The sequence below is a fragment of the Gorilla gorilla genome, chromosome 15, assembly GCF_029281585.2.
Source record: "Gorilla gorilla gorilla isolate KB3781 chromosome 15, NHGRI_mGorGor1-v2.1_pri, whole genome shotgun sequence".
NCBI classification, from domain to species: domain Eukaryota; kingdom Metazoa; phylum Chordata; class Mammalia; order Primates; family Hominidae; genus Gorilla; species Gorilla gorilla.
Genome location: NC_073239.2, coordinates 76,930,593 through 76,944,711, shown reverse-complemented (window position 1 = coordinate 76,944,711; position 14,119 = coordinate 76,930,593). Strand labels below are relative to the sequence as shown.

Sequence of the window (14,119 nt, the reverse complement as noted above, 5' to 3'; positions counted from 1 at the left end):
TGATTTCTGGACTTAAAACAGAAAACAAGTAGTGAATAATGCAAAATGCAAAATAAAATTGTAAAACATGTTGTTCAACCACAGATTAGGATATATTATAAATCAAATTATGTTTCTTCCTTAATAGTATGCCCCTCTCACTGTATTATATTATTCTTGGTTCCTATGACTCATTAAAATAGAGTTCTGGCACACTGAACTATATAAAATCTCTGGAGGTTTGCAAATGGCAATGACATCAATGACTAAAAGCAATAATGTTCTCAATCTATTAAAGGTTACAAAAAATCTGATATGAAATTATAGTCTTTTCTTATAGTAACATCTGATTCATTTGATCAGTACATTAAATCCAATTTATGAATGACTTCAAGGAAGGAAGTCTAGAAAAACGAAGATACTTTGCCTATCTCTGGCTATTACTAAATAGTAAAGTTAGTAGGGAAATGGCTCTGAAATAAAAATGTTTGCTTTTTAGTAACATGTCTGTGGCATACCTTTTGCCATGGATTATGTTGAATATCAAGAGTGAGAAGGCTTGTGGTGTGTTTGCATAACATATTTATTTCATCGCCAGATTTTTTCAGTTGATTCCAGCTCAAGTCTAAGTGCTTCAGTTTCATCAGACCTCTAAATCCCTCAAGGGTTATCACATGGTTATGGCTTGCATCCAAATATTCAAGGTTATACTGCAACACATATAAATAAAAGTGATGCTAAGAGAATCATAATTTGTATTTACAAAATAGTTTCTCTGTGGTTCTTTACATATTTTACACACTTCCTGGTAATCCTTACAGGACACATAAACAGTAGTTATGTTGCAATGATGGTATCAACATATGTATTTGTCTAAAGAGCTACAGGTATTATATTTTAGTAATTCTCTTTCAATTCATATTTTACCCTTGTAACACAGAGTGGCAATGTCTGTTTTCATAGGAGAGAAGACATAAAGAAACTGTCAAGATAATTTATCCCCAACAAACAAAATGTACTTTTTAATATATAGGCTTCTTGTTTATACTGTTGAGCCCCATAGCCTGCTTTAAAAAGGTTCATCTTCAGAGTTAGAAACTAAACCTATTAACTTAATACTAATAATTTTCTTTTTAAAAAGTGCATACTTTTAAATAATAATTTTCTTAAATCATAAAAGTAATACATGTTCCTTGTTGGAAATTTGGAAAATATAGCAAATAAATGAAAAGAAAAAATAGAAAACATATATAATCCTATTGCTCAGAAAGAACCACTGAAAGCATTGTTTTTTATTATATGCACATATTTTTTCTTATGTAAAACATATATAATTTTGTATCCTTTTAACATTTTTTCACATTGTTAGATCTCCTTAAAGATGATTTTTTATGACTGCATGATATTTGACTATGTGATCATAATTTTTAGAAACATTTTACTATAGATCTTTATGCTTCTAACTGTTGGCAACACAGCAACAAACATCCGTGAGAATTATTCTCTAATTGCAGCTCCAAAATATTTTTCAGAACAGGTTTTTGGAAACAGGATCACTGGTTCTTAGACTTTCTGTATTGTTAAGACTCTCGATAAATACTGCCAAGTAGATTTCAAGGAAGTTTGTACCAACATTTTCTTCCAACAGTAGACAATGAGAATACCCATTTTCTCAAATACTCACTGATCCACCTGCCTTATTTTAATTTACATTATTACGGGTGAAGTTGAACATTTTTCTATGTGTTTATACTGGTCATTTTAAAATTCTTTTTTTGTTTATTGCCTTTCTTGTCTTTGGCTGTTTATCTATTCATATCTTCATCTTACTTGTTTGTAAAAAATCTCTAAGACTTTAATTTGTTATGTTTGATTTCTCTACAACTTAATTCAAACAACTCTTTTAATCCAGAATGGAATTAGTCATTCATTTATAAGGTATAATTCTTATTGTTGGGATAGAACTTCTTATAGTGGTTCAGGTTTCAAGAGTTGAATCAAAACCTAAAAAAATTTCTGAAAATGAACAGAGTTACTGACTTTTTATTATCAGAAGCAAGCATTAGCAAAACAAAACAAAAACTATCACTTCCTATCATCATTTCTTGAACAAAAGGATATTTGGCAGTAAAAAACTATTAAGGCCATAACTTTAGAAAAAAAAAAAACCTTTAAGTAAAGTGAATTAGGCTTTATAAGAATTTACTATATGGCCCTTCTGTTCCCAATTTTCATCATAAGCTGGTGAAAACTTGTCCCACATTGTGGCACCTGCCTGTAGACCAGCATTTGGGAACCACACATCATAAAAATATAACTGTCTTCTGCCCGGGCCCGGTGGCTCACGCCTGTAATCCCAGCACTTTGGGAGGCTGAGGCGGGTGGATCACGAGGTCAAGAAATTGAGACCATCTGGCCAACATGGTGAAACCCCATCTCTACGAAAAATACAAAAATTAGCTGGGCATCGTGGCGCATACCTGTAGTCCCAGATACTCCGGAGGTTGAGGCAGAAGAATCGCTTGAACCCAGGAGGCGGAGGTTGCAGTGAGCCAAGATCATGCCACTGCACTGCAGCCTGGCTATAGAGCAACATTCCGTCTCAAAAACAAAATAAAATAAAATATAACAAAAAAAAACCTGTCTTCTTCCACCCCTTGAAAACAGGGGGGGAATCTTTATTTCTTTTATCTTCAGGATATAAAACAGATTCCAGGAACTCATTAAATATTCATGAAACACTATTTCAGTTTTGCAATAGCATTTTGTTTTAATATTTCTTTTGGTTCAGTTTAAAAATCTCTCAAGTTACAGTACAGTACAGTACAACTTACAAAGATTAAAACTCAAAACACCTCTTAAATTTTCTTGGGATACTGGTTTATTCTCTAAATATAGCTTAGCTATCTCTAGACATCAGGAACAACTTAACAACAGATTTCTCATTCAGAAAGATAAGATATTGAGTATTATTTCAATAAGAAATTAGAATTGCAATTGTTATCTAGATCAAGGTTGCAAATAGCCATTTATCTTTGTCTTTCCCTAGTCAACACTAATTATGGTGGAGCTATTTTCAGAGAAAACATCTCTTTCTATTTCCTTCTCCCAGATATTCTCTTTTCCTGATAGTGAATGACAGACATGCAGCTTATTACATTTCAATTTGCCTTATGTGGACATCTTGTTTAGATTTTTGAAAAATTCCATACAACTATATGGTGTATTTATTTTCTATGACTTATGAATCCCAGTCCTTCCACTGCATAAAGAAAGCCTTAGTTTAAGTACACTGATACACAAGGCAAGGCCAGGAATGATGAACACTGTAACAACGATACATTTATTTTCTTTTTTTTTTATTATACTTTCAGTTTTAGGGTACATGTGCACAACGTGCAGGTTTGTTACATATGTATACATGTGCCATGTTGGTGTGCTGCACCCAGTAACTCGTCATTTAACATTAGGTATATCTCCAAATGCTATCCCTCCCCCCTCCCCCCACTCCACAACAGGCCCCAGTGTGTGATGTTCCCCTTCCTGTGTGCATGTGTTTTCATTGTTCAATTCCCACTTGTGAGTGAGAACATGAGGTATTTGGTTTTTTGTCTTTGCGATAGTTTGCTGAGAATGATGGTTTCCAGCTTCATCCATGTCCCTACAAAGGACATGAACTCATCATTTTTTATGGCCACATAGTATTCCATGGTGTATGTGTGCCACATTTTCTTAATCCAGTCTATCATTGTTGGACATTTGGGTTGGTTCCAAGTCTTTGCTATTGTGAATAGTGCCGCAATAAACATACGTGTGCATGTGTCTTTATAGCAGCATGATTTGTAATCCTTTGGGTATATACCCAGTAATGGGATGGCTGGGTCAAATGGTATTTCTAGTTCTAGATCCCTGAGGAATCACCACACTGACTTCCACAATGGTTGAACTAGTTTACAGTCCCACCAACAGTGTAAAAGTGTTCCTATTTCTGCATATCCTCTCCAGCACCTGTTGTTTCCTGACTTTTTAATGATCGCCATTCTAACTGGTGTGAGATGGTATCTCATTGTGGTTTTGATTTGCATTTCTCTGATGGCCAGTGATGATGAGCATTTCTTCCTGTGTCTTTTGGTTGCATAAATGTCTTCTTTTGAGAAGTGTCTGTTCATATCCTTTGCCCGCTTTTTGATGGGGTTTTTTTTTTCTTGTAAATTTGTTTCTTAATCCTGAGTTCTAGTTTGATTGCACTGTGGTCTGAGAGACAGTTTGTTATAATTTCTGTTCTTTTACATTTGCTGAGGAGTGCTTTACTTCCAACTATGTGGTCAATTGTGGAATAAGTGCAGTGTGGTGCTGAGAAGAATGTATATTCTGTTGATTTGGGGTGGAGAGTTCTGTAGATGTCTATTAGGTCTGCTTGGTGCAGAGCTGAGTTCAATTCCTGGATATCCTTGTTAACTTTCTGTCTCGTTGATCTGTCTAATGTTGACAGTGGGGTGTTAAAGTCTCCCATTATTATTGTGTGGGAGTCTAAGTCTCTTTGTAGGTCACTAAGGACTTGCTTTATGAATCTGGGTGCTCCTGCATTGGGTGCATATATATTTAGGATAGTTAGCTCTTCTTGTTGAATTGATCCCTTTACCATTCTGTAATGGCCTTCTTTGTCTCTTTTGATCTTTGTTGGTTTAAAGTCTGTTTTATCAAAGACTAGGATTGCAACTCCTGCCTTTTTTTGTTTTCCATTTTCTTGGTAGATCTTCCTCCCTCCCTTTATTTTGAGCCTATGTGTGTCTCTGCAGGTCAGATGGGTTTCCTGAATACAGCACACTGATGGGTCTTGACTCTTTATCCAATATGCCAGTCTGTGTCTTTTAATTGGAGCATTTAGCCATTTACATTTAAGTTTAATATTGTTATGTGTGAATTTGATCCTGTCATTATGATGTTAGCTGGTTATTTTGCTCGTTAGTTGATGCAGTTTCTTCCTAGCCTCGATTGTCTTTACAATTTGGCATGTTTTTGCAGTGGCTGGTACCAGTTGTTCCTTTCCATGTTTAGTGCTTCCTTCAGGAGCTCTTGTAGGGCAGGCCAGGTGGTGACAGAATCTCTCAGCATTTACTTGTCTGTAAGGCATTTTATTTCTCCTTCACTTATGAAGCTTAGTTTGGCTGGATATGAAATTCTGGGTTGAAAATTCTTTTCTTTAAGAATGTTGAATATTGGTCCCCACTGTCCTCTTCTGGCTTGTAGAGCTTCTGCCGAGAGATCAGCTGTTAGTCTGATGGACTTCCCTTTGTGGGTAACCTGACCTTTCTCTCTGGCTGCCCTTAACATTTTTTCCTTCATTTCAACTTTGGTGAATCTGACAATTATGTGTCTTGGAGTTGCTCTTCTTGAGGAGTATCTTTGTGGCGTTCTCTGTATTTCCTGAATTTGAATGTTGGCCTGCATTGCTAGATTGGGGAAGTTCTTCTGGATAATATCCTGCAGAGTGTTTTCCAACTTGGTTCCATTCTCCCTGTCACTTTCGGGTACACCAATCAGACGTAGATTTGGTCTTTTCACATAGTCCCATATTTCTTGGAGGCTTTGTTCATTTCTTTTTATTCTTTTTTCTCTAAACTTCTCTTCTCGCTTCATTTCATTCATTTGATTTTCCATCACTGGTACCCTTTCTTCCAGTTGATTGAATTGGCTACTGAAGATTGTGTATTTGTCATGTAGTTCTTGTGCCTTGGTTTTCAGCTCCATCAGGTCCTTTAAGGACTTCTCTGCATTGGTTATTCTAGTTAGCCATTCATCTAATTTTTTTTCAAGGTTTTTAACTTCTTTGCCATTGGTTTGAACTTCCTCCTTTAGCTCAGAGTAGTTTGATCGTCTGAAGCCATTCTTCTCTCAACTCATCAAAGTCATTCTCCGTCCAGCTTTGTTCTGTTGCTGGTGAGGAGCTGCGTTCCTTTGGACAAGGAGAGGCGCTCTGATTTTTAGAGTTCCTAGTTTTTCTGCTCTGTTTTTTCCCCATCTTTGTGGGTTTATCTACCTTTGGTCTTTGATGATGGTGACATACAGATGGGGTTTTGGTGTGGATGTCCTTTCTGTTTGTTAGTTTTCCTTCTAACAGTCAGGACGCTCAGCTGCAGGTCTGTTGGAATTTGCTGGAGGTCCACTCCAGACCCTGTTTGCCTGGGTATCAGCAGTGGAGGCTGCATAACAGTGGATATTGGTGAACAGCAAATGTTGCTACCTGATTATTCCTCTGGAAGTTTTGTCTCAGAGGAGTACCCGGCCATGTGAGGTGTCAGTCTGCCCTTACTGGGGTGCCTCCCAGTTAGGCTCCTCGGGGGTCAGGGACCCACTTGAGGAGGCAGTCTGCCCGTTCTCAGATCTCCAGCTGCGTGCTGGGAGAACCACTGCTCTCTTCAAAGCTGTCAGACAGGGACATTTACGTCTGCAGAGGATTCTGCTGCCTTTTGTTTGGCAATGCCCTGCCCCCAGAGGTGGAGTCTACAGAGGCAGGCAGGCCTCCTTGAGCTGTGGTGGGCTCCACGCAGTTCGAGCTTCTGGGCTGCTTTGTTTACCTACTGAAGCCTGGGCAATGGCGGGCGCCCCTCCCCCAGCCTCACTGCTGCCTTGCAGTTTGATCTCAGACTGCTCGGCTAGCAATGAGTGAGGCTCCGTGGGCGTAGGACCCTCCGAGCTAGGCGCGGGACATAATCTCCTGGTGTGCCGTTTGCCAAGACCATTGGAAAAGTGCAATATTAGGGTGGGAGTGACTCGATTTTCCAGGTGCCGTCTGTCACCCCTTTCTTTGACTAGGAAAGGGAATTCCCTGACCCCTTGCACTTCCTGGGTGAGGCAATGCCTCACCATGCTTCGGCTCACGCTCTGTGTGCTGCACCCACTGTTCTGCACCCACTTTCCGACACTCCCCAGTGTGATGAACCCAGTACCTCAGCTGAAAATGCAGAAATCACCCATCTTCTGCATCGCTCATGCTGGGAGCTGTAGACTGGAGATATTCCTATGTGGCCATCTTGGCTCTGCCCCGATACATTTACTTTCTACAACCTAGTAGAACCAACTTACCTCATTTATATGAGAAGCATGCAAGAAGGGCATAGAAATTGTCCATTTTAGTACACACTTAAGGAAAATGACAGTAAAGATGAGTATCCCAAAGCAAATTTAAAAACTTAAAAGATAGGAATTATAAGTGAGTGATTCAATTAGATCATAACCTTTTACAATACTGGAATAAACATAATAGTACACATGCATATAAAACCAAGTATTAGAGAATATAGAGGCAGAGGCAACAGAAGTTTTCAAATGCTGTGAATCCACACATAAAAACAGAGCAAATAGATAAAACCAAATTTTCATGGACAACGTTTACAACAAAACTACATGACAAAGTTGCTCTATAGGCTCCAAAAGAAGTTGGTAGAGATAAACCACCATCAACACAAGACCTGCATGGTATTCACGTGGGAGAAGAAGGAAGTGTCAGGGCAGCATCTGATGGACCTGAAAACAGGAGAGCTCCAAAACAGTCAACAAATATTCACTGGAATGTGTGGAGACCAATTTACAGCAATTGAAATAGGGAGGAGTTTTGTTCTCTTCAATACCAGATGAGTTCATGGGATCCACAGTAAAAAGGTCTGAAGGGGCCTGGTACAGTGGCTCCTGTAATCCCAGCACTTTGGGAGGCTGAGGCAGGAGAACTGCCTGAGACCAGGAGTTTGAGACCAGCCTAGGCACCATAGTGAAACCCCATCTCTACAAAATTTTTTTTTTTTTTAAATTAGCAGGGTGTGGTGGCATGCACCTGTAGTTCCAGCTACCCAAGAGGCTGAGGCAAGGGGATCACTTGAGCCCAGGAAGTTGAGGCTGCAGTGTACTCCATGATTATGCCATTGCATTCCAGCCTGGGTGACAGAGTGAGACCCTGTCTAAAAATGAAAAAAGAAAAAGAAAAAAGAAATGAAGAAAGCAGTCCCTGGAGCAGTCGAGCCCCTATGAATCTAAAAACTATTCCACTAGGACTCTCTTCAAGACAGAATCCTTCTCATAGAAGAAACTGCTGGGGCTAAACTCAAAATGAAACAGGATAAGGACAAGAGAGGTGAATAAAAAAGAAGATCTAGGCTGGGCACAGCGGCTCATGCCTGTATACCCAGCACTTTGGGAGGTCGAGGCAGGCAGATCACCTGAAGTCGGGAGTTCAAGACCAGCCTGACCAACATGGAGAAACCTTATCTCTGCTAAAAATACAAAGTTAGCTGGGTGTGGTGGTGTGCACCTGTAATCCCATCTAGTCGGGAGGCCAAGGCAGGAGAATCACTTGAATCCAGGAGGCGGATGTTGCGGTGAGCCGAGATTGCGCCACTGCACTCCAGCCTGGGCAACAAAAGTGAAATTCCGTCTCAAAAAAAAAAAAAGGAAGGTCTAGACTAAAGTGGAGGATTGGAATACAGCCAAAAAAATCTCAGAGTAAGCATTACAAATTTTAAACAGTACAAATAAACAACAGAAGAGGAACATCTGTGAAGTTAGAAAAACTTTCCTGAACCCTACCTCATTTTAAAAGTTAAGAAAAACTAATTTCACTTACAAATGAGCAGAGAAAAGTACTGAGGTCAAATTCAAGACAAAGCTATGGTGGGAGTGTGGAGAGGGGGAAGACAGAGGTTAATATTGCTGGTAGCAAAAAAGTACACCAGAAAAATATGCTCAAGAAACATATCATGACTATTAACCTACCGATTTAAAACAAACTAAAAGATGTTAAGAATGATATGAGACATAAAATAACAATATAAATCTGAATTACAAAAATGAAAAAAGTATTTTAAAACGTGGAGTGAAAGGACCCAGAAACAATGAAATGAAATAATAAAATAATTTAAGAAATAAACACTAAATTAGTCATATCCAAGAGTGAATAAAAAATAGATAACACTTTTAAGAGAAATACAAGATGAAAAAGTGAAAAAAATTTAAGATAAGAAATGAATGAAGAGACAAAAAGGATTCAAGAGAAAGTGACAAATACTGATGATAAAGAAGATTTCACATATGGATAATGGGAGTCCCTGAAGAAGAAGACAACAGCAAGGAAACAGAAAAATTGATTAAAAAATTCAAATTTTAAACATCTTTCCTGAAAGAAAAAAAGATTTTAAACTACATATTGGAAGATCATACTGTGAATCTGAAAAAGACAACCCAGAACAACCAACACCAAGACAAATGCTAGTAAACTTATTAGACTTTAAAGAAAACTAAAAAAGTTATTTGGCCATCTAGAAGGAAGAAAAGCTTGTGACTTATAAAGGGTAAAAAAATCATACATTCTCATCAGACTTTCTACAACAATACTTTGTGATAGAAGAAAATGAAGTAACATTTAAGATGCCCCAAAAAAATAAATTGTGAGCCAAAGATTTTATATCTTGCAAAACCACCTTTCAAGTGTAAAGGACATAGCTAAACTGTTATTAACATTCAGTAACTGAAGGGATATTATTCCTATGATCTATAATAGGATATATTTCAGACAATCAAAATGTTTAGAAAGATACCAAAGTAAAGACTGGTGATGAGAAGTAAATATACAATTACCAATGAATTAAAAGGGAGAGTGTACAGAGCATAAGGCTACATGCGGTGACAATATAGTTATAGTATAATTATTTTAATTATTTTTTAAAATGGGGAAGAATGGGAAGAACATACACAAAATTTTTAGAAAATCTTTCCAGTAAATGATATTGATAATAGTATAAGTACTGTCATTATGACACTGTTGCGTGTACGACAGTAGATAAAACAATGAGTAATTATTAAATATTCTATCATCTTGTATCCTTAAGAATCAGGATTCTTGGTATGAGAAAAGTATATATATGTAAGTAATAGAGAAGAAGTTGAAAGCTTTGTGGTCTTGAACCTGAATTGGAAGTATAAAAAATTCATAAGGTTATTTATACACACGCATGCGTGCGCGCATGCAACACACATGCACACATATATTCATATCCCTTCCAACAAGTTCAGTCCAGTGAAAATACCTAGAAATGATGACCAATTGGATTGTGTTTCTGAAGGACCACTTCTGTCTAAAAGAAACTAAGGTTTCTTGAAGACATGGCTGATACTGTGTCTGCAACAGAAAATATATAAGATGTGTATGGAACATCTTTTTATACCAATGTCAAATAAGCTATCAAAGGCCATTAGGGTCAAGGCAAAAGAAGTTAACTTTGAAAAGCTCCCACTGGTTAAAGATGAGACAATCTGAACTTCAACCATGATAAAAATTACAATGGATTGAATATAATCAAATATTGTTAAGTCCCTGCATTCATACTGTTATTAAAACAAGAGTTGCTCACTTTGGGAAATGATAGGGAACAAGTTCATTATGTTGAAAACTGGTGGATAAGCATCTATTCTGTACTTTCTATGTGAATGCTACCACTGGGAAATAAAATAATAGATAATGAGAAATGTCTCTTTGTAAAAGTATTCCAAATAATAAATGAAATAATGATAGAATAAGAATATCACCATTTTGTAATCCCCAACGGCATTAATTAATAACGGCTTTTGGCATCACACAAGTGAGACAATAAGATATCATGTGTCTCCTACAGTCTTGTCAAACATTAGTTTTGCCAGAAAAATGGAACCTGGGTCTGATCCTATCTGTGGATCCACTTGCCAATTTGCAGGAAATATAGAAGATGGGAGGCATATAGTGATGTATCTTAAGTAAGCAAATCCCAGGCTGCTGGAAACTCTTTGGGTCGAATGGCTCAAGTATTTCTAGAGATAAACTATGGGAAATGGAAGGGAAATCTATCAATTAAAAGAGATTTAAAAGACAGAGTACAAAGAAGTTAAGGTTGATCTCTGGGTGGTGAGAATGTTTTGTTGTTGGCCTACATTTTCTGTTTTTATACAATGCATATAAACTTCCTCTGTAATGATAACAAGTTGTTACAAATAATGTAACTGGTTGCCAAAAGCAACAAAAAAACGCAGTTACATTTTTTAAAAATGGCAAAACCAAACTATTGTGCTAGGGATGTACATTTGGGTGACAGAACTATCAGGAAAAAATCCAGGAAGATGATTACTACAGAGGTTAGGATAATGATTTCTTGTGGAGAGAAGAAGGCATGGGGCACATAGAAGAGGCTTTTGCCCTAGGTGGCAAAATTTTATTTCTTGATCTAGGTGCTGATTACAAGCATTTTCACCTTACAACAATGTACTAAGCCATATATATAGCATGTAATTCTCTGTATCTGTGTTTTATTTTATAATAAAAAGATGAAAAAATACACATAGACATCCATGTAGAGTTTCTCCTCTCTCTGGCCACCTCTAATATCCTTAGAGTCATTTTTAGAGACTTGACATTTGAAAGGTCTATAGCTAGCCACCTTTACTCATCCTAAAATTTGAAAATACCACTTTGGCATAAAACTTACCCAGTTCCCTTATCTGTAAAATGACTAAGGTAATAGTCATTTAACAAGTAGACTGTGAGGCTATGATAATGAAAATAATTTTTGTATTAAAGTTGAACACCACCACCACATGGCAAAATAAATGCTGGGCAGCTGGCTAAGCTCACTCTCTATCTAAGTGTCTTGAATGAGTTTACTCTTTAAATCTGTGCCTAAGCAAAATTATAATGACTGTCATAATTTTGGAAGTGCTGGCAAATAAATAGAAAAAAATAAAAATACCAACAATCTACACACAGTCCTGAGACCTCTTTTAAAATACCATTTTCCCTCAGTTGCATACTGAATCCAGACTCTCAGGGATTCTACTTACTTAAAAGGGCTTGGGCCTACCAAAAGAAAAAGGAAGTGAGTTTAACACTAAATCTAAACCTAATGCCAATAAGTAAAAGAAACAGCTCCCATTACAATGGTAGAAGAAATAATGTAAAGGCTTTGATATAGTAGCAAGGAGCTGGAATAGAGAATGAATAAGAGCTGAAAATGATGATATATTCTGAAGAGATAAGTGAGTGACCTGGAACCCATGTAAACAGGAGATGCTGGGTTGCAGTTCTGGAACCACATATGTAATTATTTTTGTTATATGATATATAACAAAATAAAAACCAGACAATATCCATGCCTATGTGTACATGTGCATTCCTGTATTGTCCTATGATATACAAGAAGGCAAACACAAATTCAACAAGATCTATGCATGTGATATTCAGGTCAAAGGACAAGACAGAAAGAAATAATAACCTGGATGAGCAGATGGGAGGAACTGACCATCTTAAGATGTGAAGTGGTGAACTACAAAATGAAAAAGAAATAGGGATTCATGAGAAAGAGAGAAAGAAGAGTGGGAAAACAAGAGTAGAAAAAAATGGAAATTTTTAAAATGTACCAAAGTAAATTTTAAAAGCAAATTTGAGAAATTATTTTAATATATTCATTTTAAAGTAGATAGAAATGAGATATGACCACTGGTACGGATTTGGTCTGCTAACAAAAGTTCAACCTAAGACCTGTTTTAGAGAAAGTAACATAATACAGTATATGTATTTAGGCTGATTTAGGCTGTATAATCTTGTAAATGGTAGATATGAAGCCATAATTACAAAAATAATTTATCCATTAATTATTTTATTTTACATTAATGTTTTCAAAAGGACAGCTCTTTTTTCAAATGCTTATTCCAATTTATCATTTGTCCTCTGACTTCATGATCTTTTTTCTGCACCAAAGTTTTTTCTTTTTATTTTATAGCTGTTCCTTTGAGAGCAGGCCTAACTCCTGGGCAGTGTGCCCAGAGTCAGCACAGTTTTTTTAAAAAATATTAAATTGGCAAAATAAATTTGAATATGTTCAAGGTGTACAATGTAATGATTTGATATAACTGTGTAATGATTACCACAATCAAATTAACACATCCATCTCCACACTTGCTGTGCATCAGATACCTAGAACTTGTCTAATTTATAACTGAAAGTTTATACCCTTTGACCAATATCTCCCCATTTCCCCTAGCCCTTAGGCCCTGATAACCACCATTCTACTTTCTGCTTCTATGAGTTTCACTTTTTTAGATTCAAAGGAACAGTTCTTACCAAGTGGTATACATCATCTAAACAGGTAAATTCATTAAAGCTAATGTTTAGTTTTCGAAGTCCTGTTAACTTGGAGAGATCTCTCAATTTACTCAAGCTGTTTCCATGTAGATTCAGACTCTGAAGTAAAATAAAATATACATTAAAAAATAATACAGGTTACATTCTACATCAAACTGAAGTGTGGATATGTAAAATGTTTAGAACAATTATTTGAGCCAATATACTACAAAATAAGAAAGCAGTTATTTTAAATAGCATTAAGAAACAGTCAATAAGAAAAAAATCTAATCTATGATGTTAAAAGAGAAATAATTTGTAATAGTATCACTAGACCTGGTTCTTGATTAATATGATTTCTCACTTGGTCTAAGTTTATCAGCAATTGGCGTGAAATTCTTTTTAGAAACTAAATACGTGTGTTAAGATACTTATTAGGGTAGATCTGTTTCTAAGGCTAACCAGTGAACAATGGAGACCCTAAAGATTTGGGGTAGCAGGTAGGGTACCTCACACAAGAGAGATGGCAGGAAAATGTATGAGGGCACCGAACCAAAGAAGAAAAGCTGAGGGTGCTGAAGTAGGAGGACAGAAGGTCAAAGGAGGAGGTGGGAGATTGTTTAAGACAACACCTACATCAGAATTTGGCCCAGACTTTTCTTGTCCATTTCATTCTAGGCTATATAAAAGCAATATTATTACACATTTATACTAAAGGAGAGATCCTGATGCCTATATGTTTTTCTGTCTTTATACCATTATGAGTGGTATCAAGTAAAGACTGTATTTATGTATAGCTTGCAAAATAAACAAGGGCACAAGACAATGTATTAATGCAACTGACTACAGTATCAAGTATCTATCTCCCAGCTATCTTCATTCACCACCACCATCTTATGCCTTATATTGTGGACATAACAAAATTCCTAGAAGGGAGAAACAATTAAATTTCTAATAGCTGTCAAAATTAGCTAAAATTGTTAAGGGCCAATTTATGCAGACTAG

At 36.6% G+C, this 14,119-nt stretch overlaps 1 protein-coding gene and 1 long non-coding RNA gene across 4 annotated transcripts in view; one reads left to right on the top strand and one right to left on the bottom strand.

The window, feature by feature from the left end:
- LRRC9 (leucine rich repeat containing 9) overlaps window positions 1-14,119 on the bottom strand; it is a 142,466-nt gene that overhangs the window by 70,236 nt on the left and 58,111 nt on the right. The window contains exons 17-18 of the mRNA XM_055361940.1: window positions 13,115-13,234; window positions 498-689 (exon numbers count right to left, since the gene is read on the bottom strand). Coding sequence (XP_055217915.1) covers window positions 498-689; window positions 13,115-13,234 — 312 coding nt within the window. The remainder of the gene's footprint in view (window positions 1-497; window positions 690-13,114; window positions 13,235-14,119) is intronic.
- The window catches only part of LOC129526751 (uncharacterized), a 128,779-nt gene that overhangs the window by 97,869 nt on the left and 16,791 nt on the right, over window positions 1-14,119 (top strand). The window lies entirely within an intron of this gene.